The 24,291-nt window shown below is 40.8% G+C and overlaps 1 protein-coding gene across 2 annotated transcripts; it reads right to left on the reverse strand.

Annotated features, from left to right (window-relative positions):
• Positions 1-8,511: 8,511 nt before the first annotated feature.
• Positions 8,512-22,957, reverse strand: tbx5b (T-box transcription factor 5b). Of its 2 annotated transcripts, none has more exons than XM_044025193.1 (9): positions 22,577-22,957; positions 20,798-20,944; positions 20,208-20,302; positions 19,505-19,624; positions 17,457-17,604; positions 15,299-15,451; positions 13,733-13,824; positions 11,490-11,743; positions 8,512-10,498 (listed from the first exon to the last, which is right to left on the reverse strand). In XM_044025193.1, the coding sequence occupies exons 2-9, from the start codon at positions 20,936-20,938 to the stop codon at positions 9,915-9,917; spliced, it is 1,587 nt and encodes a 528-aa protein (XP_043881128.1). In that variant the 5' UTR covers positions 20,939-20,944; positions 22,577-22,957; the 3' UTR covers positions 8,512-9,914. The 2 variants fall into 2 exon arrangements, with proteins under 2 accessions (XP_043881128.1, XP_043881127.1); XM_044025192.1 differs by having other exon boundaries at positions 11,490-11,746.
• Positions 22,958-24,291: the final 1,334 nt, after the last annotated feature.

The following is a 24,291-nucleotide window of genomic DNA, read 5'->3' on the forward strand; positions in this document are numbered from 1 at the left end:
CCTGACTGACTTAATAGAGGAAACTGTGAGACTCTGGAGTTCAGATTTTATGGATGGCATCACAACCAGTTTCCACTCAGCCAAGACATTATTTTTCATACTGATAGCGCCAAAACAGCAGGCTCTGGAGGTCAGCACACTGCATTTCACAAAACATCACAACATTTACCAAAACACTACACTCTACAAAACACAATGACACTTTACAAAAGTCTCATTACAGATAGGCAAGAGAACAAACCCTTGTTTGTGCTTAGACAATTTTGTATTTTTATTTTTTGTTTAGGTGAAATGTGCCATCAGGGCCACTGTAGATCCAGTTAAATTCAATGAAACTCGCATTATGGAGAATATTAGCAATAGCAGGACACTGCATGTTTACAGCTAAAGAATGTTGTCATCACCTGAAGGTAGAGCTGTATAAGACATAAGAGTTAATGGTAAGTTGACAGTACATGTTCACACAGGGAGCTGCAGGGACAGGTGGTGACAGGGGGAAAGGTGGCATTAGCCCACTTAATGGAAATGCTGTGTGCTTCTATTTTTTGCATAACAATCATCAGGCGTGGCGAAGATGCTGATGCCGACTGTGACAGTAGCACAACCAGAGAAAGGCATCTGATGTAAATGTGGTTTATGAATACATGCATTTATATGCACGCGCGCACACACACACACACACACACAGGATTAGAGGAAAAAAAGAATGGAAAAAGAACAAACGAAAGCCAGTGAAGGGGAAAAACAACAACACAGATAGCCGCAGGCAGCGATGCCGCTGTATCCATTTTTGATGAGTGTATGAATGGCTTACTGAGTAGGCACTCAAACACACACACACACACAGATTACTTTATTAATACTAATGGGATTATGCTACTATATATAAAAAGAATCATGTTATGTCAGGTGACCGGCAAAGTGTAAGGTTGTGGAGATGGAGACATCACACTCATGTAAACACCGGCAGACCTTTTAACATCCGAGGTGGACAAGGAGAGGAAGATAAGTCCAAGTGTGTCATGGCAGACACAAAATGCACGAGGAAGATAATAAATACAGGCAGCAATGTTCATCTATGTCATTATTAACCCCAGAGTAACTTGTTTAAACCATTAAATGTTGCCTATAAGTTGTGCGTATATAGTATTGTTTCAGTGCATTAGTAAATTACCCTCTCTTTACAGTAAGTGGCATTTAATCAAAATCAATTACAGTGCATCATGTAATCGAGGAGTGACTTTTTGCATCATTTACCGTAGTTCAAATCTATCTCCCACTGGGTTTATATAGTTCTGTGGTTTTGAATGCAGCGATGGACTGTGGTTGTGGTGTTGAAGAAGTTCATGTCTCATGTGTGATCACGGCTCACAGTCAAACACCACACTGACCTCAGGACTCTGCCGCTCACCTGTGAAATCATCCATTCAAATCATCCATTCATCCATCCGAACGTCTGCACGTTAACATTCTCAGGTCTTCTTCCTTCATTCACCTCACTATCCCACCTGCCCGATTGACCAGCGTGGGAGCCAGTGTCTTCAGATGATCACCGATGAACTCCCTCCTATCAGACATCTGTAAACTTCACTCTCTCAAATCACACATGTGTTTAAAATGTTAATACTATTTTATACTTTGTAAACATTTGTTAATTTTATTTCCTATGTAGTTTGGTCAGGAAGGGGCCTGTCAGCTGGAAAAAAAGGCAGTGGTATTTCACAGCATTTCAAAGTAAAAGTGTTTGTTTTCATATGGAATGACATATACTCCACAATAAACAACATATTTATGATGCATAATGAATCTATAAATAACAACAATATAACAACAATATTACTTATCTAAACACTTAGATAAGTAATAGCACATGGACAACAGCAATTAAAACACTAAGCAGTAATTTATACTGTATATATGCTATATATATATATCATTTAACGTTGAATGTGTTGCATATTGTGATATACATAACGCAATGTAATGTTTTACTATGATCAAAATATAATATTGTGAAATGTTGATGCCAACTGCTAACAGAAGATCACATGTGCCAACGCACGTTCACTAGAACTTCATAAAAATATTTGGCGGGGGCCACATGAAATCGATTGGGGAGCCACATGAGGCCTGCGTAAAGTGTATAATTTTTATTGGTTTGGTTTTAGTTTTACTGCTCTACAACACACACACGTTTGTGCATCATCCATAGTGAGGACACTCATAACTACACTTAGCCCTTACCTTTACCCTAAACCTAAAATCAGGTCTTATCCCTTAAAATGCCCTTTAATGGTCATAGAACATGTGGACCGGCCAAAATCTCTTTTTGTTGGTCCTCGCAAAAATACCCATACAAGCACACACACACACACACACACACACACACAGTTGAGTGAACAGGTAGCAAACATTTAGACATCCATAATTAAAGGTCAACAGTGTGATGCAAACAGATATTGAGGGGAAGTCTGTGTTTATGCTAATGCCTTGTCAGACAGAGAGGCCACTGACTCTCTGACACCATCTATTAATAATGAGACAAGATCATAAAAGTGCTCTTGGTAAGAACCAAACAATGCCGCTCCTGGCAAACAATGGGCTATAAAAACGGGGCTGCGTGTGCATGCAGTGTTTGGAGCAGTGTGGGGTGGGGGTGTTGTATGAAAGGATTTGTTTGTTTATTGATGTTTGTGTTTGTCTCACAGCAGTGGTCTTGTCTGTCCTGTTTGCAAACATGTGTGTACATGAGTGGGGGACAGGTCTGCGGGAAGATGCAGTCAGCTGAGAAGCAGAGACAGCAGAGGCACAGTTGCACAAACAAAAGCCACAAAGTAATAAAAGAAAAACTTGAAAAATGCAATTTGAACAATGTTTTGATTGTGGACATTTCTGGGTGAAGACAGTGTCCACATAATCTACTGTTAAACAATATAGTTTCAAATGTTTTCCTGTACAATTGACAAACAGAGGGTTCTGCAAAAATACAGTAACATGAACACCAAGCCACGGTCCCGTCCTGGCCACAGGCACAATCGTGACCTGACAGTCTTGCTTTATTCAAAAATTGGAGACTGTGAGGTGCGGCGGTCGGACTGTACTGTGAGCAAATGAGCAGAGCCGCGAAGTGACGTCCGGCTGTTAGTGATATCATTATGCTGTGTGTCCTGTGTCTGGACAGGGGACGTGGACTGAGGTCAGAGGGCGTGGGGTGTAATCTCTGGATTGAATAGGTTAGTGTGTGTGTGTGTGTGTGTGTGTGTGTGTGTGTGTACTTGAATTATTGTTTATATCAGAATCAGTTGTCCTAATGGAGAACAAAACCTGGTCCTAATGAGGCAAAACCTCATTAGGAAAGTTTAGGCAAATTTAAATATGGTTATGTTAAGGTTAGGGTTAGGCATTAACTGGTTATGATTATGATTAGGTAAGAGGCTTTGTTTAGGCTGTCAAAAAGAATAGAAGTCAGTCCAGAGTCCTTAGAAGAACAGCTGAGCCAACCTGTGTGTGTGCACATGCATTGTTACCTCTTTAGGATGTTTTTGACACAAAAACTGACTGACCTTGTCAGGACCAGACGTCCTCGTTGAGACGAAAGCCTGGTCCTAATGAGGCACAACCTCATTTCTGAAACTCTAGTTAAAGTTAGATTTTGGTATGGTTAAGGTTAGGGTTAAGGTGTCCCTGTCCTATATTAAGTGAAGTCAGTCACATGTCCTAACAAGAATACCTACACCAACCTGTGTGTGTCTGTGTGTGTGCACATCGTCTCCGTCTTGCTAATTGTGCGTCTTTGTCTCCAAGAGTGTGCATTTGTGTGAGTGTGTGTGTGTGTGTTAGTGTGTGTGTGTGTGTGTGTGGGATTAGCATGCCTCTCCAGTCCTCTGGCTGTAATCAGACGGGACATTGGCTCCATGACGGCCCGCAGCCCCCACCACCACCCACTGCGGCAGCGTCTCTATCCCTTTCACCCTGTCCTGTGTTTGGCTGCTGGTCTTGGGACCTGGGCAGTATGTTAAGAGTTAAAACAATTATTCTAGCTCACATCACAGTGTTCTTTTAAAAAAACAAAACAAGCTTCCACTGGAAAGAATGACAAGAAAATGGGGGAAGACAAAGGTCCTCATTTTGACCTGTAACTACTGTTGTGTAACACAATATTCTATATTTCAGTCTCTTAAGGTGCTTTATGTGAGACGTTTATCATGTTAAGACATGAAATTAGATATAGATATTGAGGAAACATACTGGCCTCGCTGATAACAATGGTACAGTCAGTTTATTCCCAAAATAAACTTTCATTTGGAGGCCACAAACTCATACAATACTGGTATCGGTAGAATGAGCAGCCAGCTGCTAAATCTTGGAAATACTGAGTAACACTGGACCTAAAAAGCCTTGTTACCCTTCTCAAAAATGTCTCAACCAAAGTGGAAGGAGATGAGAGAGTCTGCAGTGTAGGTGCGTTGAACTATGAACAGCTGAACTTTGAGAGAAAGTTAACAAGGTGGAAACTTTTTCCCAGATGGGGAAGCATCATTTAAAGCCTCTGCTAAGGTTAGCTCATGCTCTCACTCCCACTTTGTCAGTGGACATTTAACACTACAATTAACTAAAAAAGCATATTTTTTCCTTATTTTCAGAAAGTCTGTCAAACTTTTTAAGGTTGCTGTTGTGCATATTCTACATATTTCACCTTCAAATGAAGGAGGAGATGATATATGAGATTCTGAAGGACCAGATTACAGATTACAGTATATTTCTAATCTTCAAAAGAGGCTCTAAATTGTTGAATTGTTCTAAAAGTGAGAGAGGAATGACGAGGCAGCTCCAGCGGGGGGTGACAGTTTGAGGGTCGTCAGATAAACAGCCATCACTGATCAGGTTAGTCTGAGCCCGCTGACCCTGCACTGGCCTGTCTGCTGTTAGTTTGACCCTTGACCTTTCTCTTTGTCTCACAGACGCAACATGCAGGACAACCCAAGCTCACCCCCACCCCCCCCTCCCAGTGACACACACTTACTTGGCCTCTTATCCTTGACAGCTCTTACGCTCATATTAAGATGTACTTCAGTGATTTCGGGGCTGTTTCAGCCATAAACTCTCATTTAGGGGGAAATTAGCTTGGGCCCGAGTCTTGTTACTATACTGTGCTTAACAGCATTAGACCATTCTTGTGGCTTTTAAATAACAGCAAGGATGGATAGTGCCATTCAAATAAACCTCCGCCATCCTACTTTCTTGCATCACATGTAATGGCAAAGCATTCATTGTTTTACGTAATTGTACTGCCATTGTGCTGTCCTTTTAGTGCCGTACAGAGGTTACTGATTCTAATTACAGATACTTATGGTTCAGTGTATTAAGATGTGCTGACAAAAATGGTTTTATGCATCCATCAAATCTTTTTGCAATGATCTTCACTCAGCTTTGGTCACATGTTGGAGCTTCTGAAAATTCATCATAAAAAGAAAAAAAAGTAACATGTTACATTACCGTATAATAAAAAAACATGGTAATATTACATGTGCTAATATTTTGTGATAGGGCAGTAATATCATTGTACTACAATATTATGTATATATTATTTTGTAATGCAGTTTCCATCTTCGTACTAACAATACATTTCCCATTCAGTACGTTTACATGAAAAAATATTGTTTCAGTCCAATTAAAACTGGACTTTTAAAAAGCATGAAAACATTAGTCTGACTTTAGGACAGTTTCAGTCGGTCTAGCATTTGAAAGTCGAGCAACTGCTGCATGTATACGTTCAATTCGAGCCAAGTTTGCCCTGCAAATCCGTCCAACTGCACCCAAAGTCATTTAGGAAAACACGCTTCAAAGCACATCCACTTAGAGTTGAGTGAACATGTTTTTCCAGTGGTGTGTTTTCCTGCTTCCATCTCTGGCTAGAACATACCTGGACCTGATAGAAGAAGAATTTCAATTCAAATCTGATACGTTTTTTTGGTTCTCAAGCTGCGGTACACAAGTTTCCTCTGGTGGTACTTGGAGGAAAGTCAGAAATACTGTTATACCAGGGCTTGTGATCAGAGTGGAGCTGAGGAATGTTGACAGGTAAATTCAATTCAATTAATTAAACATTAAAATTCACCTTATCTCTTGCTCTATCATAATCGAATGTCACTATACCAGTGTGTGATGTACATGTAAGGAAGAGGAGGATGATGAGGGAGCAAATTATCTTATTGGGAATAAATATGCCTCCTGTGAAAAGTCTGTACCTGACTTTGCTCGACCTATTTATTTACACCGTTTTTTCATGATAAACGTGTTACTTCAAGAGCTCAGTATTTTCTCGGGTGGTGCTTGGTATAAAAGGTTTGAAAACCACTGAGTTAATAAACGGCAAGGAGAGCAGAAACTGCAAAATACTGACAAGCTGAAAGCGGGGGACCCCTAGTGGAGTGGAGGTGAACACCCCTCTGTCAATAAATCGATTCCTCCCAGTGCATGAACATGGAAATTTACGAATTATTATTATTATTACAGAGCTATTACTCTGTGATTACTATAGAAATAATACTATATTACTTTAATATTACAAAATAATTATGATACTATTACCATATTGTTACTGTAATGAAACATGATGCTGAAAAAATACAGATAAAGCTCTGCTTTCTATCAGGATATTAAAATGTAACATATCCAGGCTTCTTCTACTCTCAGTGGATTTCCAGTGTAGTGGTAGTTTTTACTTTCTAGTCAGGAAGGAATAAGCTGTCGCCATTTACTCCCACAGAGACAGAGCACCATCAGACCCATAGAGACGAACCATAATCAACTTTACCAATTACACTCCATCTCAGACCACTTATTCCGCATAGAATGGTATCACTAATGCTGGACATCACACAAGTGCCTCTCAGAGTTCTACGCAAGACTCCAAGCAAGTACACATGTATTTATTCAAACTGATATACTTCAGCCTAATGAAATGAGCCTACAATTATTCTTTCATGTCTTTAAAAAAAGATTGTTTTTATTTTTTGCTGGAGAAATTGCTCTGTAGGTCTTTGCAGTAGCTATTATTCCCCCACCCCCCCCCCACGCATCCCTGGTTAGTGGCTTAACAACAACAACAAAAAATCAGATCTGCAGGCAAAATAAGTGACATTTAAAAATGTCAATCTTCTCTTCCTTTACAAATGTGATGCTCCATGTGTGCTCAGGACAAAGATGTGAGTATGTTGCTGTCTGAGGGCAGTCACAGACATGAGAGTCTGGATAAGGGTGAGAAAAGGAGACAGAAGTGACCTGGTGGAGGGTTTAGTTGTGTGTGTGTGTGTCAGGGTGGGGGTGGGGGGGTTGTCAGGGAGATAACGATAAGCACAACTTCAGCTCTTTGATCACAAAGCATCATCCATCTACTGTCCAAGCAGTGTGTCTGAGAAAGTGTGTGTGTAATCCACAGATGGATTACACACACACACAGCTACAGACTGTGCTAAATATTGCTTTACCACTTTACCCAGAGCTGCTAACTCTCAGCCACACACAGGTCAAACTCTGTTACTGTACAAGCCAACATAGAGTGATGCAAATCCATCTTCCGAGCAAGAGGCCCTGGTGCTCTCACTCTCTCTCCCCCTCTTTTTTCTTCTCTCCTCCGTCTTCGCTCTGGTCTGATTTCGTCGAGAGACGAGGGGTTAAGGAGGAACAGACTCTCTGAAGAGCTGCCTGCTTAACCTCCGACCTCATGGCGTATGAGAAAGAGCGAGAGAGAGAGAAAGGAAGAAAGAGGAGGCGGGGAAACGACAACCAGACATATGACCACGCAATTAATTGTAAACTCGCCGGATTAGAAGTTCAGCAATCCAACAATCTTTGCCAATAAATCTGTCTCACTTCTCTCTGTTCTTTCACAGTTGTAAACTCCGAGCAGGTGTAAGGTGTAAGAGGTGAACTCTGCCGAGAGAGACGTAGAAACGCAAGATGCCACAAGACGGGATGGCAGTTTAGAGAGAGGGAGGACCACCAACACTCCCCCCCCACCACCACATTACCCTTCTTTGTCTTCTATCCCAGCAGACCCCTCCTCTTTGTGGGCAGCAGGTTGACAGTGAGGGGGTCCAGCTGGTGAGGGGCCAACGATGGCAAACAACCTGTCAAAGATAAGAGCGGGCGGACAAGGTATGCACAGCACCCACGCTGCTCGGAATTCACTGCTAAGTGGGACAGTTGGAGACAGTAGAGTTATGTACACTTAGTAAAACAGAATAGTTACACTTTTACACAATACTTTCTGCATGGTTGAAAGTGATTGCTGGCAACTTAAGGGAGAAAGCGGCTTTGTTATCAGGTCGCCACATATTCATACGTGCATTGAAACTGATAAACTGCACGGCACTTTAAAGAGTTTCCACTCCCAAGGAGCCCAATGTGCTTTAAATACCTCACGAGGAATGTTAATCAGTTTGCCCCCCACTCTGTTTGTTGCCTAATAACGACAGAAGAACAATGAGGAGGAAACTACCACCAACAGAGTTATGCAACGTTTTCTAAAATTTATTCAATTTCTGTATATAAATCTGCATTTGTTTCCATAGAACAGAAAAGTCACAAGTATTTATCACCATTTGGGGAATGGGGGGGTGAAATAAGAAACAAATGTCTTGTTTGACAAGTTAACAAAGCAACATTTTCAAATCTAGAGTAATAAATACTATTATCAGGAGGAAAAGGCGATAAAACAAACATTTTCCTACTTTCACATACATTCACGCACACACACACACACGTCAAATTCACAGAGGAATAATGATGATCTGTTCTCGGTTTACTCGTGGATTCTCACATATTTACTGCATGAATAAACCTGGGCGGAAATATAAAGACTGCGTCGTGACACAAAAATAAACCATTGTTTGCACAACAGGAGCCACAAATGTTTCTTTACAGTACTCTACAGTGATGAGAGTAATACCAACACCAACGCGGGGAAATGTTCTGTCCGCAAATGGTCGGAGTAAAGTCGAATGGAAATGAGGAGCACTGATTTAAAACAACAGAGCTGGTGCATCGACATGATCACAGTCATTAAACAAAAGTGGGCCATCGCACAGACACAGAAACCCCGGACTGGTCAGCTGGAGATGGAAAGAGGGGGCGCGTGTTCATTGGTCGGCTGCTGGTGAATGTAGAAAGCTGATTGGTCAGCTGGGGGTGACCGAGAGGACAGCGTTGACAGCTGTGCGAAGGCTGAGATGTGCATTTACCCACAATGCAGTGGAAACGGCGTGTACAGGTCCTCCAGTCTGAAGTGTGGTCTAAACAAACTGTTTATCGCTACAGTGCAGCGCCGGCAGCTACCACTGCTCGTCTCACTGGAAATTAACTCATAGTATCCTTGAGTGGAGCTGACAAGTTTTACACACACGCACACATGAACCCGCACAGACGATTCATGTCTGCTCTCCTTCACCAAGACGGAGTATGAAGCTGTGTTTTGCTCCACTAAAAGAAAAAGAGAAAAGTCTCCCTCAGGCTGTGCTGTGAGAGGTGGGATTATTTTTGGTCAGAAAATATTACCGCTCATCCGACATGATCTACGTCCTTGATGATGCAAAGCGAGGGCGTAATTGAGAGGAAAACGACCTGATGCTGTTCACAGTCTGTCCTTAAAGGACTCACAGTGCAAAAGTGAATAGATGATTGACAACAACTTTGTTTGTGCTGCTGAATGAGGCTTCACGTCACGTCCAAGTCCAGTCTTGAGCACAGAGGAGAAACAGGAATCACAGATGAGAACATTTTCTTTTTTTAACGCAGCACAAGGTCACACTTTTCACAATTATGTTGGAACAATAATATTCAGTCTGTATACGGTGCAGCATGTTGAGTTTGAGACTTTCTGTCCACTTATCCAGGTGTGTCCTCTGGTTCAGTTAGGAGGCTGCACTCCACTCTGGCACTCCACACCTGATGTGTGTCTCTAGTGTGTGGTACAAAGGAGGAGAGAGGTTGGGTGTGTAGCGAGGATACTCTCGGAGAGGAGGGCTGACCTGCCTGCTGTGAATGTTTTGGGAGCTCTGAGACAGAGGTCCAGAGCTCTGGCTCTGATAGGGGTCGTGGGCGATGTGTTCTCCCAGCAGCGGAGAGCTCTGGTGGGCTATGCCACTGAGACGAGAGCCCTGAGGGCTGGAGCTGTAGGGAGGATGAGGGCTGTAGTGTGGGTAGGAGTCCATGGGGGTCATGGCAGAGGGGAGAGGACAGGTGTATGACCAGGATGCACAGTTGAGCTCATCCAGTGATCTGGGCTCTGACTCAGCAAACATGCACGCCTGACGCTGTCCCATGTCTGAGCTGTAGGGGGAGTCGGTGAGACCCAGGGCAGCGTTGCTGGATAAAGCGGTTGGAGGAGGGGCGAAGGAGGAGGGGGGATAAAAAGGCTGACCTTCACTTGATGAGCTGCCTGTGAAGGGTTTCTTGTACTGGTGTGTGCGGTTTCCTGAAGAGCAGTTCTCCTCCACTACAGAGACAAAGAGGAAACGTGTTGATTTTCTCTTTGATATTGGATCAGAAGTTTAGCTAAATTTGAGCTCAAAATCTCTGACTTTCCACATTAGACAGTTCAAGAAGCTGAGACAAAATCTGCACACAAAAGATCGATGTTAGACGCTGCAGTGGGTAACATTTGGTGATTTGTGTTTTTTCATGAACAGAAACAACATAACACCTAACTTTCTGGTTGATCGCATGATCAATTATCCTGTATAATTGGAAGTCAAATAAATTGTGTTTTCTGACCCACACCAGCCATACTCTGGCTGTTGTGGGTCATACAGTATATAAGACTGTCTGTCATGGTATAAAACAAATCGTGTTGCACAGCAGGTGTGTAGCCAATGACAGTGCACTGTATTGATGGTAAGATTAACATCACGCAGAAATATGACGTATAATTTGCATCTTTAACATTCCATTCATTTTCATTTCTTTATGAGAGCTAGACATTTGAAAGCTTTACTGCAACAACTGATGCAAAGATTAGTCTGTAGATAAAATAACATACTCAATTTATTGGCTGACTCCCCCTCTGTAGGTGGCGCTGTATCCCTCTATAAGCTAGTGCATATTGAGTCAGTTTGCTGTTGACCTTTAAGTCACAGAAATACAATCGGTGACCGGTGAGATGTATCGTGCTGTGGTTCTGTATGTTTTGCACCGGCTGTACATGTTAATGTGATACAAACGAGATCAGGCATGGCTCTTGTGGTGTCTGAAGAGAGACACTGCAGCCTACTTCAGGGTCAAAGACTGGGGAGGAAACTTCAACTCCAGTCTGACTAAGCTCATACATGCACAAAATATGAATCCCATTATCCACGTCTGTTAGTTCGACTAAGTCTAGCTCAATTTTAGTTGGACTAACATGTTTACATGACATTAAGAAAAACCAAATTATTGTCTTAAATCAGACTTTGAACATGCATGTGAACACACACACGGCTTCTTCTTACCTTTCCTCTTGGTGCAGTGATAAACCTGTGGCTGCTGGCTGGGCTGCAGGTGAGGATGAGGCAGGGTGTAGTGTGCAGGGGGAGCACTCAGCAGCTCCTGGGGGCTGCTGTTGTTCAAGCTGTTCTCGCAGCTGTAAGGGGAACGGACAGCCTCGGGGGAGACCCTCAGTCCCCGGCCCTCCCCGCTGAAGGGACTCCCAGTGGAGCAAGCTCTCTGACGGACAGTACTGCGAGGGACTACAGGGAAGTCCTTGCTGCTAATGGAGAGAGAGAGCGATTTACAACATAAGCAATCATTTACATTGGATGTTGTTTTGGCATCAGGTACGCTGCTTAAAAGGTCCAGTGAGCAGGAATGAATGGCATCTGATGCAGATTGAAAGAAACTGCTGCTCTCTCTGTATCAGGGAACTATGGTGGCATTTACATACCAGAAATAATTTTGTTCTTCTTCATTTCATCAAACTGCACAATTAGTGGAGATGGTGGAGCAAGCCTATTTCCTATAGTACATATAAAATACTTATTCTAAGGCTATGAACAAATAAATGATACTCTCATACATACATTCTCATGTGCAGTATGTTCAAATCTTACACACTGGACCTTTACAACTGTTTTTTTTCCCTCTATACAGACATTTTTCTCTTTTCTACTTCTGTTTCTTTTAAGTCTGCGTTGCTGTTCTCGAACCTTTCAGCTTTGATTCCCTTTCGTACATGTTGCCCTCCTCGTGAACTCTGTGGTATGTAAGAGACAGCGGGACACATCTCCTTGACTCTCACTAAGATAGTGACACACAATCTCTCTCCCTCTCTTTCTCTCTTACACACAGAGTGAGTGAGGCGGTGCAATTATGAGAAAATTTGCTGCTCTAAAAATAAACACCCAGCCCCGTGTCACTTCAGATATACTTGATTCTTCTCCTCTACTTTCCCCCAGCCACAGTAACACAGGGATGCTCAATATCAACCTCCCTCCCTCCCCCTCTTCCTCCCTTCTCTTCTCTCCCCCACTCCTCAGTAACAGCAGCTCTCACTGGCTTCCTAAAATTTCTGCCTTCCATAGCAGTGCAGTGAATGGAAATTATTTCAGCACACACACACACACACACACACCATGTAAGGCCATCAGCTGACCGGCCGTGACTGTCTGACACACCAGCAGCAACATGATACTCTATCATCGGTCAGGTTTTGCACGACATTTCCAGCTGACGTCAAACTTCAGGTGACAATGTCTCACATGTCTTTATATCACTTGTGTCTGACCATATGAACCCAGTCAGTACACACTCACCATGCTGTGTGAAGGAGGAAAACAGAGACAAGGACAGATTTTGTGTCCTCAGCCAGTTATTGCCTAACCCTCCACAAGTCAAATTAGCCCTAACCTTGAACCAGCTCTTCAGAAAAATGAAAGAAAAGATTCTAAAGAGGTAAGAAATACAAGCACAAGCACACACATACACACATACACATGTTTGTGCAGCCTTCGTGGGACCACTCTAACCAATGGACATAATACATTTCCTAGCACTGAACCCTAAAACATAACCAGAACAACTAAATGCCTAACCCTTATCTTAACCTAAACCCAGTTCTTAACCTCCTTTAAAGCTGTGAGGACCAGACAAAATGTCCTCACTCCTTATGTCAGAGTTCTCAAACCTGAGGCCCACGGGCCACATGCGGCTCCCCTATCAATTTTATGTGGCCAGCCACTTAATCTCAAGTTATAATGAGTCATTTCTGTTTTTGTTTTTTTTATTACTGGATTCATTATTGCATCATAAATATGTTTATATTGTCAACTACTTGTTGTTCCATATCAAAACAAACACTTTTATTTTAAAATGATGTGAAATATCATCAAATATTATTTCATTGTCTCTTTTTGTTCCACTTGAATGGCCTACCCTACAACCTACCCTACTGCCCAAACTACACACTCACTGGCCCCGAGGTGGAGTTTGAGACCCCTGCCCTATGGTTTTTTTGGTCCTCACAAAGATACACATACAAGAAAACACACACATGCTGATGATTCCAAAGGCCCTTAACCTTACCTCACAACTAAATGCCTAACCCTAACCTAAAGCTAATTCCAACCCTAAAATCAGGTCTTGATCATCAAAAAGCCCATTAAGGTTGTGTGGACCAGCCAAAATGTCCTCACAAAGATAGGTTTGCTTGACAGACATGTACACACACACACACACACACACACAGTTGAATACTCACCCTTGTAGTTTGGCCATGCGGTGCAGCTCATTGTCATCGCTGCCTCTGAAGCCTTTTGCAAAAGGGTTGTTCTCGATCTTCAGCTGTGTTATCTGAGGACGAGACATAGAAAAGCTTCAGCTCGGTCACTTGTAGAACACTTCAGGTCACTCACTTTCATACACAGCTCACACACACACACACACACACACACACACACACACAGAGGCGCACAAGCACATTCAATTAATAACTGCTGCCCTCACTGACTGGAAGTCAATAGTTTACTATTAGTCAGAGCCTGAGCAGATGTTAAAAGCAGCCCCGAAGAATCTCTGCACGGCCAAACATTCCTCAGCTGCTGACGTTTCTAACAGAACGGACAGTGTTCTCGCCAGCTGACACAGAATAAACTGTTTACCCAAACAGTCACTAGGTTTAAGGATTTCGAGCCAAAGCTTTTAGAGGTCCAAGGCGGAGGGCTTTGATGTTCACTCCTCAAACTTTTCTCACTGATGTCATAGAGGCAAACCTCTTCTTTTTCTGAGTGGGGTTTCGTTTGGCTGAAGACCACGTCCATCACACAGCAGGTGAGTGGGAGTGGGAATCTGACACGAGCTCTGGAGCAAACGAAATACTGACCTCCACAGAACAACTCCCCTCAATAACCAACATGTATACACTCGCAAAAGTAGCCATAACTAATCAAGTATTACTTTATCTTTCCAACTCAGTATTAATAAAACTAACACCAATGATAATAATAATAAGATAAATTAGTAGCAAAGCTTTAAATAAAAATGTTTTTATTAAGAAACAATATGTATATATATATATATATATATATATATATATATATATATATATATATATATATATATATATATATATATGCATATATACATATATGTGGCATGAATTTGTGTGAGATGGAATGTATACGGCAGACTTCAAAGAAAGAAATATTTATTGTTTGTACTTTGTAAGAAGAGTTAAAGGTGTCAACGTTTGACTTCATGGAAACATGAGGAAAGTGGATCAACAGGTTAGGGTTATTACCCTAGTGAGGTCACACACACAGACATACACACACACACACACACACACACACACACACACACACACACACACACACACACACACACACACACACACAGACACACACACTTAACTGTTTGCATTACAGTCTATGTTTTGTATCCAGAAAGTTAATTTGCATCTTCTTTGTTTATGTGTCCTGACTCAGTATTTGTAAACATGCCCAAAAATAAAATTTCCCTGAGTACATATGTGAGTGACTGAATGAGTGAGTGAGTGAGCAAGTGAGTGAATGAATGAGAATATGGAAGAATTCACATTATAAAAGTACTATTTTCACAGATAAAAGTTAGACATTTCATTGTCGATTTTAAACTTCCTGTACTGTGATTCTGAACATAGTGTTTTTATTAAATCTCTACACTTTGAAGTTCCTGTGTAGCAGAGAGAAACTGTTCCAGTGTGTTTCTTTTTCAAACCTCCGACATGTCACTATAGTTTCATCCACTCCCTGTGAACACTGTTTCTGCGTGGAGAACTAAAGCAAACCTTGTGGTTCTGGTAGGACGTCACAGCGATGAAGGCAGTCTCCGGGAAGACGTGGGTGCAGAAAGCCGTGTTCTTCGAGCCGAAGCCGTTGTTCTCGTCCGCCTTGACGATATGGAGGCGAGGCTGGTATTTGTGCATGGAGTTGAGTATTATCTACAGAGGGGAGAGAGAGATTGAGAGGGTGAGGCTGATGGAGCTGTCAGCGTCTGCTGGTGTGTTGTGGGAAACGGCAGCAGATGATGGGACCAGGACTGGAGACCGTATGGAGGGTATGAGCCCACCTAAAGTGAAAGTACCCAGCGTTCTTCTTCTTCTGACGTGAAATAATAAGCCCTGAGACTCGTGCTTTATACATATCGATTAAACTGATGCCAGCTGAGAGGACAATTATTCATATTTGTTTAACCGAGCAATTCTCCAAGATGATTAAAAGAAGATAGTTTTTTAATCCGTGTTCATAAAAAAAAAAAACATTAACCCTTGGTGTCATGTTAAAGATACAGTATGTAGAATTTAGCAACATTACCCATTTTTCGCTTCCCTTTCAAATGTGTTGAAGAACATCTATAGTCCTTAGTCGGCATCAAAACTCAAAAGATGTTTGTCCACTATGGGCTACTGTAAAAACATGGTGGTCCAAAATGGCCGCCTCTGCATAGAGCGGTCCTGGCTCTTGATCTAAATATAAAAATGCTCATTCTGGAGTCACGGAAAAACAATAATTCATTTGATTGGCTGGCGTCTACAATGGATTTTTTGCTCCTGAACGAAACTTAAAGAAACCACTTAACTGTAGGTTTTAACTTACTCAACAACAAAAATAAAAACACACTTGTTATACAGAGAAACGTTTGACAAATCCAAGATAAAAATGGAAGAAAATGGATTTTGTTAATAAATAAATGGCCCACCCAAATTTAAGCTAAGATTCCAACATCCATTGTGACCCAGTGTCATTTGAAAAACACTAAGTGGTTTCATTTTGAAAAGGTGCCTATTTAGTACACATTTGGACACGTTTCTAAAAACTAATTAAAAAAGTAATTGTTTTTTTGCTGTTTTTTTTTTTGTTTAATTCAAGTTCTGTATCAACACACTCAGTGCTTTACTTTGAATACTGAAGTGCACATTAAATAACACTTTATATAAAAAAAATATAATTAATGCAAATTATACATTTACAATTGGATCAATAACAGCACCAGGTACTCTGAGGTGGTGGGAGGGAAGTCAGTTTAGGGCCCCATAAAGCCTTGGGCCGGCCCTGGCATTTGTTAATAGTCTGAGGAAAAGCTTGTTGTGTTCAGTGTGTCATTTGCTTTAAAAAGCATTTGAATGGGAGATTTCAGGTGCCTTTTTTCTCCACTTTTTTAATTGATCATCACTCTCTGAACTTCATTTATTGTATGTACGCAAAATAAGCAAACGTGAAAAGGGCATGTTTTTATTGTTTTTGACTATACGCTTTGAATGTATAGTAAAAGTGTGCAGCTCGCAGCCTTTTGCTGTAGGTTAATATGAAAGCAGGGAGTGAGTGGGAGTGAGTGGGAGTGAGTGGGAGCTCCCTGAGCACAGTAAGATATTTGTATGTGTGTAATGTGTTTAATTATTATTATTGTATTATTTTCATTACTATTTGATTCATGTAAATTAATGAAAGTAAAAGAAGAAAGAAAAAGAGGTTTATATATAATTTTTCTAAAATGACAAACAATAGTCAGAATTGTTTATTTAAAGACTAAACATGCTGATGTTTGATATATAAGCAGCTTTTCCAAGCACTCTCAGATTTGCTCGTCATATAGTGCAACTTTGAAACTCGTGGCCTGTGGTCCACATGCAGCCCCCCACTTGATTTAATGTGGCCCGCGTTAAGTTATGAGTTTATTTCTGTCTGTTTTTGTTTTGCATGAATATAAATATGTTTTCTACTGTGAACGTTGTGTCATTCCATATAAAAACAAACAATTTTATTTTAAATTTGTACTATAAATATGTCACTTATCCACTTGACCTTGCCCTCCTGACCAGTCCAGACACTCACTGACCCCAGGTCTGAATGATAGTGTTATATAATGATCAAGCTTACAAACACAGGCAGATTTATTTAGTTTTTCGACTCCGAATAAACGAACGAACAAAACAATGTTAAACTCACGTGTCCAAATGGGTCCAGGTGGTTGTTGGTGAGTTTGAGCTTCTGGAAGGAGACGAGCTGGCGGCTCCAGTGCGCACCGGTGGCGGGAGAGTCTGGATGCACGTAGAGTCTCCCCGGCATCGCGGGCTCTGCCTTTCCAGTGACGGTCCTTCAGTGACGGAAACAGAGCAGGTAAGAGAGAGACCCGGACACTCAGTGGGTCACATGCAGTGGTCAGTCTGAGCGTGCGCTACTCTGCGCCACGGCGCACGGAGCAGCAGCAGCGGGAGGAGCAGGACGAGGAGGCCCGCGCTGCTAGTGTTTGGTTGAGTTTTCGTCAGATAGTCGTTCATGTCCGTGCTGCAGAGATGCCGTATATGAAACATTAAATTGAACTATAACATTTTATAGTTCATAGTTTGATTTTCCACCATATCACATCTCTGAAGCAAGAGGCCGCTCTGAGAAATTAAATTCATTTATAATTATTTGTGTGTATATATATTACACACAGGCCTTATTTGACCTGTGTTTCCAGGCAAATTTAATAAAATAAAGAAACAAATGACATGTAGTCCTATAGTCTGATTGTTTTTCGTTGAACATGCATGTAGTCTGACATAATTTCAAGGGATTAAATCACACACAGAAACTTTATCTCTGAAAATTCCTTACGACTTTTATCTCCGTTAAACCCACAGTGGCTCACGTTCTCTCTCTGAGCTGCAGTGGGTTTATCCACGATCCCGCGCGTGTTTTCCGGCCCGTTACATTGTAACTAATAATATTTAATAAATGAAAGTCTGAGGAGCACGCGCACTGGTGGACCTATGTAGTCTGCGCTCTGATCGGATTTAGTCTCTGTTGAAAGGGAGATTTTTAATCCGGTCTCTGTCGTCTGGTGTGTCCGCCCGGTGAACCCTTCACACTGTGATTCAACCGGCGGACAAAGACACGGGGGCAAAAACAAGGGCGTAAAAACACGGGTGACGAGGCGGTCACAGTCTGCAGGGTCTGTGACGGACAGACGGTGTGAGCCACACTGATCCACTGACTGATGAACCACGAGAGAAGAGTGACAGCGTCATAACATGTGCTTTAAACTATGATGAAGATGATGAAGACACACACGGGGATCAACGAGACTGAAAGATTTTTTTTAGGAGAAACATTTCAAACTGCGATTTTTGTGGCTACGATTTCAACTTCAACATTCACCCTGTCATAGAGTGACTTCATGGAAACATTAAACGACCAGTGTGAAGGATTCAGTGACATCTACAGATCAAGTTGTATATCACAGCCAAGTGGACTCCATGTGTTCTTGAATTTTGAGTTGATATTAAAAAACATATACTATAAATAAATAATATTTGAAAGCGATTTCGATTTGAAAATGATTAATTATTCAACCACATGTAAGCCGACTACTTTACACAGTTGGTAAGACATGAAAATTATACAAAATCAGTTATTGATAAAACATTTCACGTATATTGCTTCTTTAATGTTGAGACTTAGTTATTGATTTATTTTCCCTTAACAAATCGAGCTAGGGCTGTAACTAACGATTATTTTCACAATCAGTTAATCGAGTATACTTGCTCGGTTCTTAAAATGTCAGAAACAGTTGGAAAACGTTGAAATGATGACAATGTTCTCAAATAACTCATGTAAACCAAAATGATTTCTATGTTACATGGAGCAAAATGTTCAGATTTAAAAAGCTAAACACTCAAAAGAAGTAATATTATAACTGAAACTGATGGAATTCATTATAAAAATGGTTGGCGATTAATTTAGTAATTGATTAACTGGTGCAGTCCTAAATCGATCCAACTGTCTAAAAACAAACATTCATGGGTCCAGGTCAAAGGATATTAATCTTACTAGTAAAATAAAGGTTAAATAATTAAATAAATATGTTATTCATCATTCAATTTGATGGTGACAATGACAGAAATGATTAAAAATAGAAAATATCTGATGACAGGTGTGTGTGGAGAGTGTAGTCGTGGATTATTCTGACATATTTGCTATGATGTAAAGTGTTGACATAATATACAAACCATTTATTGTCTGCAAATTTGTAGCGATGATCATCCCTGGGGACAATGTCCATGAGGAGGATGTACTTGGTTTTAGGGTTGAGGCCTGTGACTTTCACCTTGTAGCCGGGGAACATCCTCCTATGCAGAGAGAGAACACACACACACACACACACACACACACACACACACACACACACAGTTACAGAACAGAGGTTCTCACACGTCTTTATACCAAGAACCACCTGTAAGAAAATATTGTAAAAATACAGTGTTTTAAATAGGTCGAGCAAAGTCAGCTACAGACTTTTCACAGGAGGCAGATTTAATCCCAATAAGATAATTTACCCTCTCATCATCCTCCTCTTCCTCACATATACACACACTGGTATAGTGACATGACATTAAGATTAAGGTGACTCTAATTGTTATTTTTTCATTTTCTACACACTCTGATCACCTACCCCGGTTTGTTTCTATTTCTGATTTTCCTCCAAGTACCACCAGAGGAAGGTCGCGTACCACTGGTGGCACGCTTACCACAGTTTGAGAACCACGGCTTTAGATTATTTAAAAAAAACATGAAATTAGCTTATTATTTTATTATATTTAACACACAGACCTATGCATTATATACATGTTGTCCAAGAGGTCCCAGTTATATTTTAATTGTGTGTGGTTATACTTTACCAAAAAGGTGAAAGGGAACATTTCTTCCTCCTACCTTCCAGCTTTAGTGATGATCATTTCAGTTCCCACGTCATCAAACTTGCTCCAGAGTTCCCTGTCATGAAGGGAAACTTTGATTCCCTCCATTCCCTGCAGCCAAATATAAACAGAGCTCACTGCAAAGAAGAAGAGGTCGTCTTCTTTTCGTCAAATGAAAGCAGGACAAGATTTATTTTACCTGAGCTGAGCTTTTTTTCCCCTCAAAATTAAATGTATTGCATATATATAGTTTATAATGATAATAAGAATTATATATATATATATATATATATTCATATACTTGATGATGTAGTCATTTATGTTTTCAATTTGATTTTTGCTCACTATTATTTTATATTTGTGTGCACCTTCGATGAAGCACCTGCAGTTGTGTTGTACATGAAGCATTTACACGCTAGATGAGAGTGAGTCAGTTCAGTAAATACACTCTGAAATAGTTTTAAAATGAACAATGTTAGCGTTAAATTCAACACTATTCCAGAGTTTACCTGGTCCTGGTGTTAAACTGTACAAGGACAATAAAAGCTTTCTATAATAATAATAATATTAATTATATAATAGAATAATAAATCGTTAATACTGTACCTGTTGACTGGACGCAGTCTGCGGTGACGCTGGCGAGTTGATGGTGTAACCGGGATTGTCCTGTTTGGTTTGTTTTGGAGAATCCATGCAATCCGAGTCTGGACGCTCAGCGAGGCCGAACTGGTCCCCACCGTTTGCCATGTCCCACTGACACACACACACACACACACAGGGACACAGATCATGTTTATATAAATAGATTTGGAGTTTTGGATATGGTTTGTTTTAAGTCTCACCAAGTAGTTTTTATGATAAGAAAACGGACCCACGACACTTCATATTTCTAGCAGAAATCATTTTTCATGTTACACTTTAACGACCTACACACTATATTTTGAGATGAAGAAAACACCTCGAGTGCGCAAAGCGTCACAATCCCTTATCTCCTTTAGTTTATTTATTTAATTTCAAATAAAAACAAACAAATATTTAATACAAACACAAAATTGTCCAAGTCTTGAATGAAAAGCAGCAGAAAGAACAATAATCTTATAAACTATGCCCCTTTATCCCAATTAATCGATTCACATAAAACTAAAGTAGATTATTATACACAAAATAAAACAAGTAAATAAAATAGCCATAGCCACACACTTTTTTAGAAAAAAAATCCATAATCCGTGTCTGAACCATTACAGATGTTTAATAATTTATTATGTGGCCCATAAACTACAACCCCAGGAAATGTAGTCAAAATCTGTCCTGTATTTATGTATTTATTTATTTATATATAGATTTTTTTGTCCTTTTTATAACTTCAATTGAATTGTGGATTCAACTGAAACACACAAAAACACAAACTTGCTGTACAAATAAAAAAAGAGCACAGGCCTCGTCTTGTAATAGACAATAATATAAACCGTGAACAACCTGAGATTTTGGAGGCCTCGCGTTAATTTCACAGTGACGATAATCCAACATATCCTGACGACAGGCTCCATTTAAAAATGAGATTACATGTGTTTTCACAACATTGTTTTTGAGGCTGCAGCTACTGATCACTCTTCATATTTAGGCGATATGAATCGACCATATTTATTCACCACATTTTTAAATGTACAACACAGAAGTCCATCCTACAATAATAAAGGTCATTTTTCATATACATTCTCTAAAATGTTTCCACATTAGAGCAAATACTTGATGCTTCACATTTCACTCATATAAAAGCTATTAAAAGATCAGATCTGCGGTCATTACTGTGTTGCGCAATCTTACTCATTTACGACCAGAGTATTTCTATTCGTGTTTATTCCGTTAGTGTGGTCGTTGTTTAATTCTCACTGTACAGTGTAACTATGTAGCAATTCCACTGAGAATTGTACTCTATTCCCTGTATAATGATAATAATAATGATGATGATAATAATGAGATGAATAATGGGATGAATGCCTGACAAGCTGCGGTTTACAGTGTTGAACTTGTGAGTTGCTATTTACAATTAAAGCAGCTTAAACAGACAAACTGCCACCTCTCTGTGCATGTGTGCGTGCGGTGAATTTGTTCTCTCTTCATCCTGGGCCTTTTCTAGCAGAAACACGGAGTTGTGAGGACCTCATGAAGACCAAGACCTGGACCTAATGAGGCACAACCTAATGTCCGAGGAACTTGTGGAGTCATGGAGTTAATATTTAATAACTGTGGTTATAGGTTATGGTTAGTGTTAGGTTTTAAGGGGGAGATTTGTTCAGGGAAATGCTTTGTTCAGGCTGTGTCCGGGTGAATGGAAATCATTGGTGTGTGTGTGTGTGTGTGTGTGTGTGTGTGTTGATCATTTACCTCAAACGCACTGTTCTGCTCTCCCCTCAGAAAAAGCCCTCATCCTGCTCCTGCAGGTTTGCTTTGGTTTCCTCTTCAGTTATTATTGTTTGATATTATTACTTTTAAAATCCAAACTCTCCAAATGTTTCCCTGTAGATCTCAAAAATCCACCATGGTTCCTTCCTGCACAATTGTATAAACACCAACGGTCCTTCTTCGCCCTGAATGTGGCGCGCGCACGGCGGCTCGTCCGCGTCGCTGCCTCCGGTCACCGTGAGATCCGTTCGATTCTCCGCTGCTGTGTGACTGGGGCTCTTCAGTTCTCTTCAGTTCTCTTCAGACTGTTCTGGGCTCGCGGTCGCAGAAGCAGCGCTGGCTCTGACTGTGACTGTGAACCCCACCTCGTCACATCATTCTTTACAAATGGAGTCCGCCTCAGAGTCTGTGCCCTCCCTCCTCTGCCGCCTCTGTGCTGCCATAGGTGCAACACTGACCAATCACACAAACACATACATGCGCGCACGCACGCACACACGCACGCACGCAGCTATTCCTTTTTAGAACACTGAAATGATTTCCATTCTCTCGGACAGCCTGAACAAAGCATTATCCCTTAACCTTAACCATAGCCACTTAAAGCCTAACTCAAAGATTTGCTCTTAACTTCAACCTCAAAAATGAAGCTCTGTCTCATTAGGTCGAGATTTTGGTCTCCATGAGGACTATACTGGTCCTGGTGTTGATGCCAAAAAAAAAAGGCCATAAACCGACTTCAACACAGCCCAATTAATCCCAAACAAAGATGTCTTTTTGCCTCAATATTTGTCCATCTGATATCACGTGACAACCTGACAGACTGTTGTTAGGTATTATCTCTGTACAATCAACAACAGACGCTGTTACTTTTGTTCCTGCCACGCGAGCTGGACGCGTTTTGCTCTTACAGTTACTAATCACACAGATTTACTCAGATTTAAAGAGGACTCACCTTTAAATCCACACATGACCAAAGACAAGGACAGGCAACACCATGCTGGGATTGATCGTTGATGTTGGAGAAGCTACACTCACTACTTTCAAGAGGGATCAGATCCAGGATGTTGTTAAAAAGCTAAAGCTCTTATTAGGATTTTATTGTCGAATAAATCTTGTTTTTCGTTTTGTGTAAAACAGGAAGTGGTGGGATTTGACCTGTTATTGACAACAGATATATGCTGCATATAGATGTAGCTGCTAATGTTCTTTGCATGTTGGATCATGAAACTCTGGGATTTATTATACAAACTGTGGTTCTCTCACTCATCACTGTACACTAAAGTAAACGGGTCGTCCTCACAAACTCGTCGCCTGAGTCACTGCTGGATGCTCATCTATGAAGGCATTATGGGCCAAATTACTTTTTGACTTATCTTCACTTCTAATTTGGAATCATTGAGGTTACAATTTCCGCTGAGTAGATATTTTGAAATGTGCTATTCCAAAAGTAAAAGTAAGAACAGGACTGGGAAAGAAAGGATTTAGGTTTTTAGCACCTGTTGTTCTAACGAACTACAATCTGAACTTCATCTTTAAAACCCAGTAGCTCTGGCTGTCTGTATGCAAGTGTTTTTCTTTTATTTATTCATTTGTTTGTGTTGACCGGGTCTCAATAGGACTAAAATAAATACATAGTGCAATAAAAAAGGAAAATGAAACGCAAATGATTTTTGTCAACACGGGAAATGTAACGTGAA

The sequence above is a fragment of the Solea senegalensis genome, linkage group LG5, assembly GCF_019176455.1.
Source record: "Solea senegalensis isolate Sse05_10M linkage group LG5, IFAPA_SoseM_1, whole genome shotgun sequence".
In the NCBI taxonomy this organism is placed as follows: domain Eukaryota; kingdom Metazoa; phylum Chordata; class Actinopteri; order Pleuronectiformes; family Soleidae; genus Solea; species Solea senegalensis.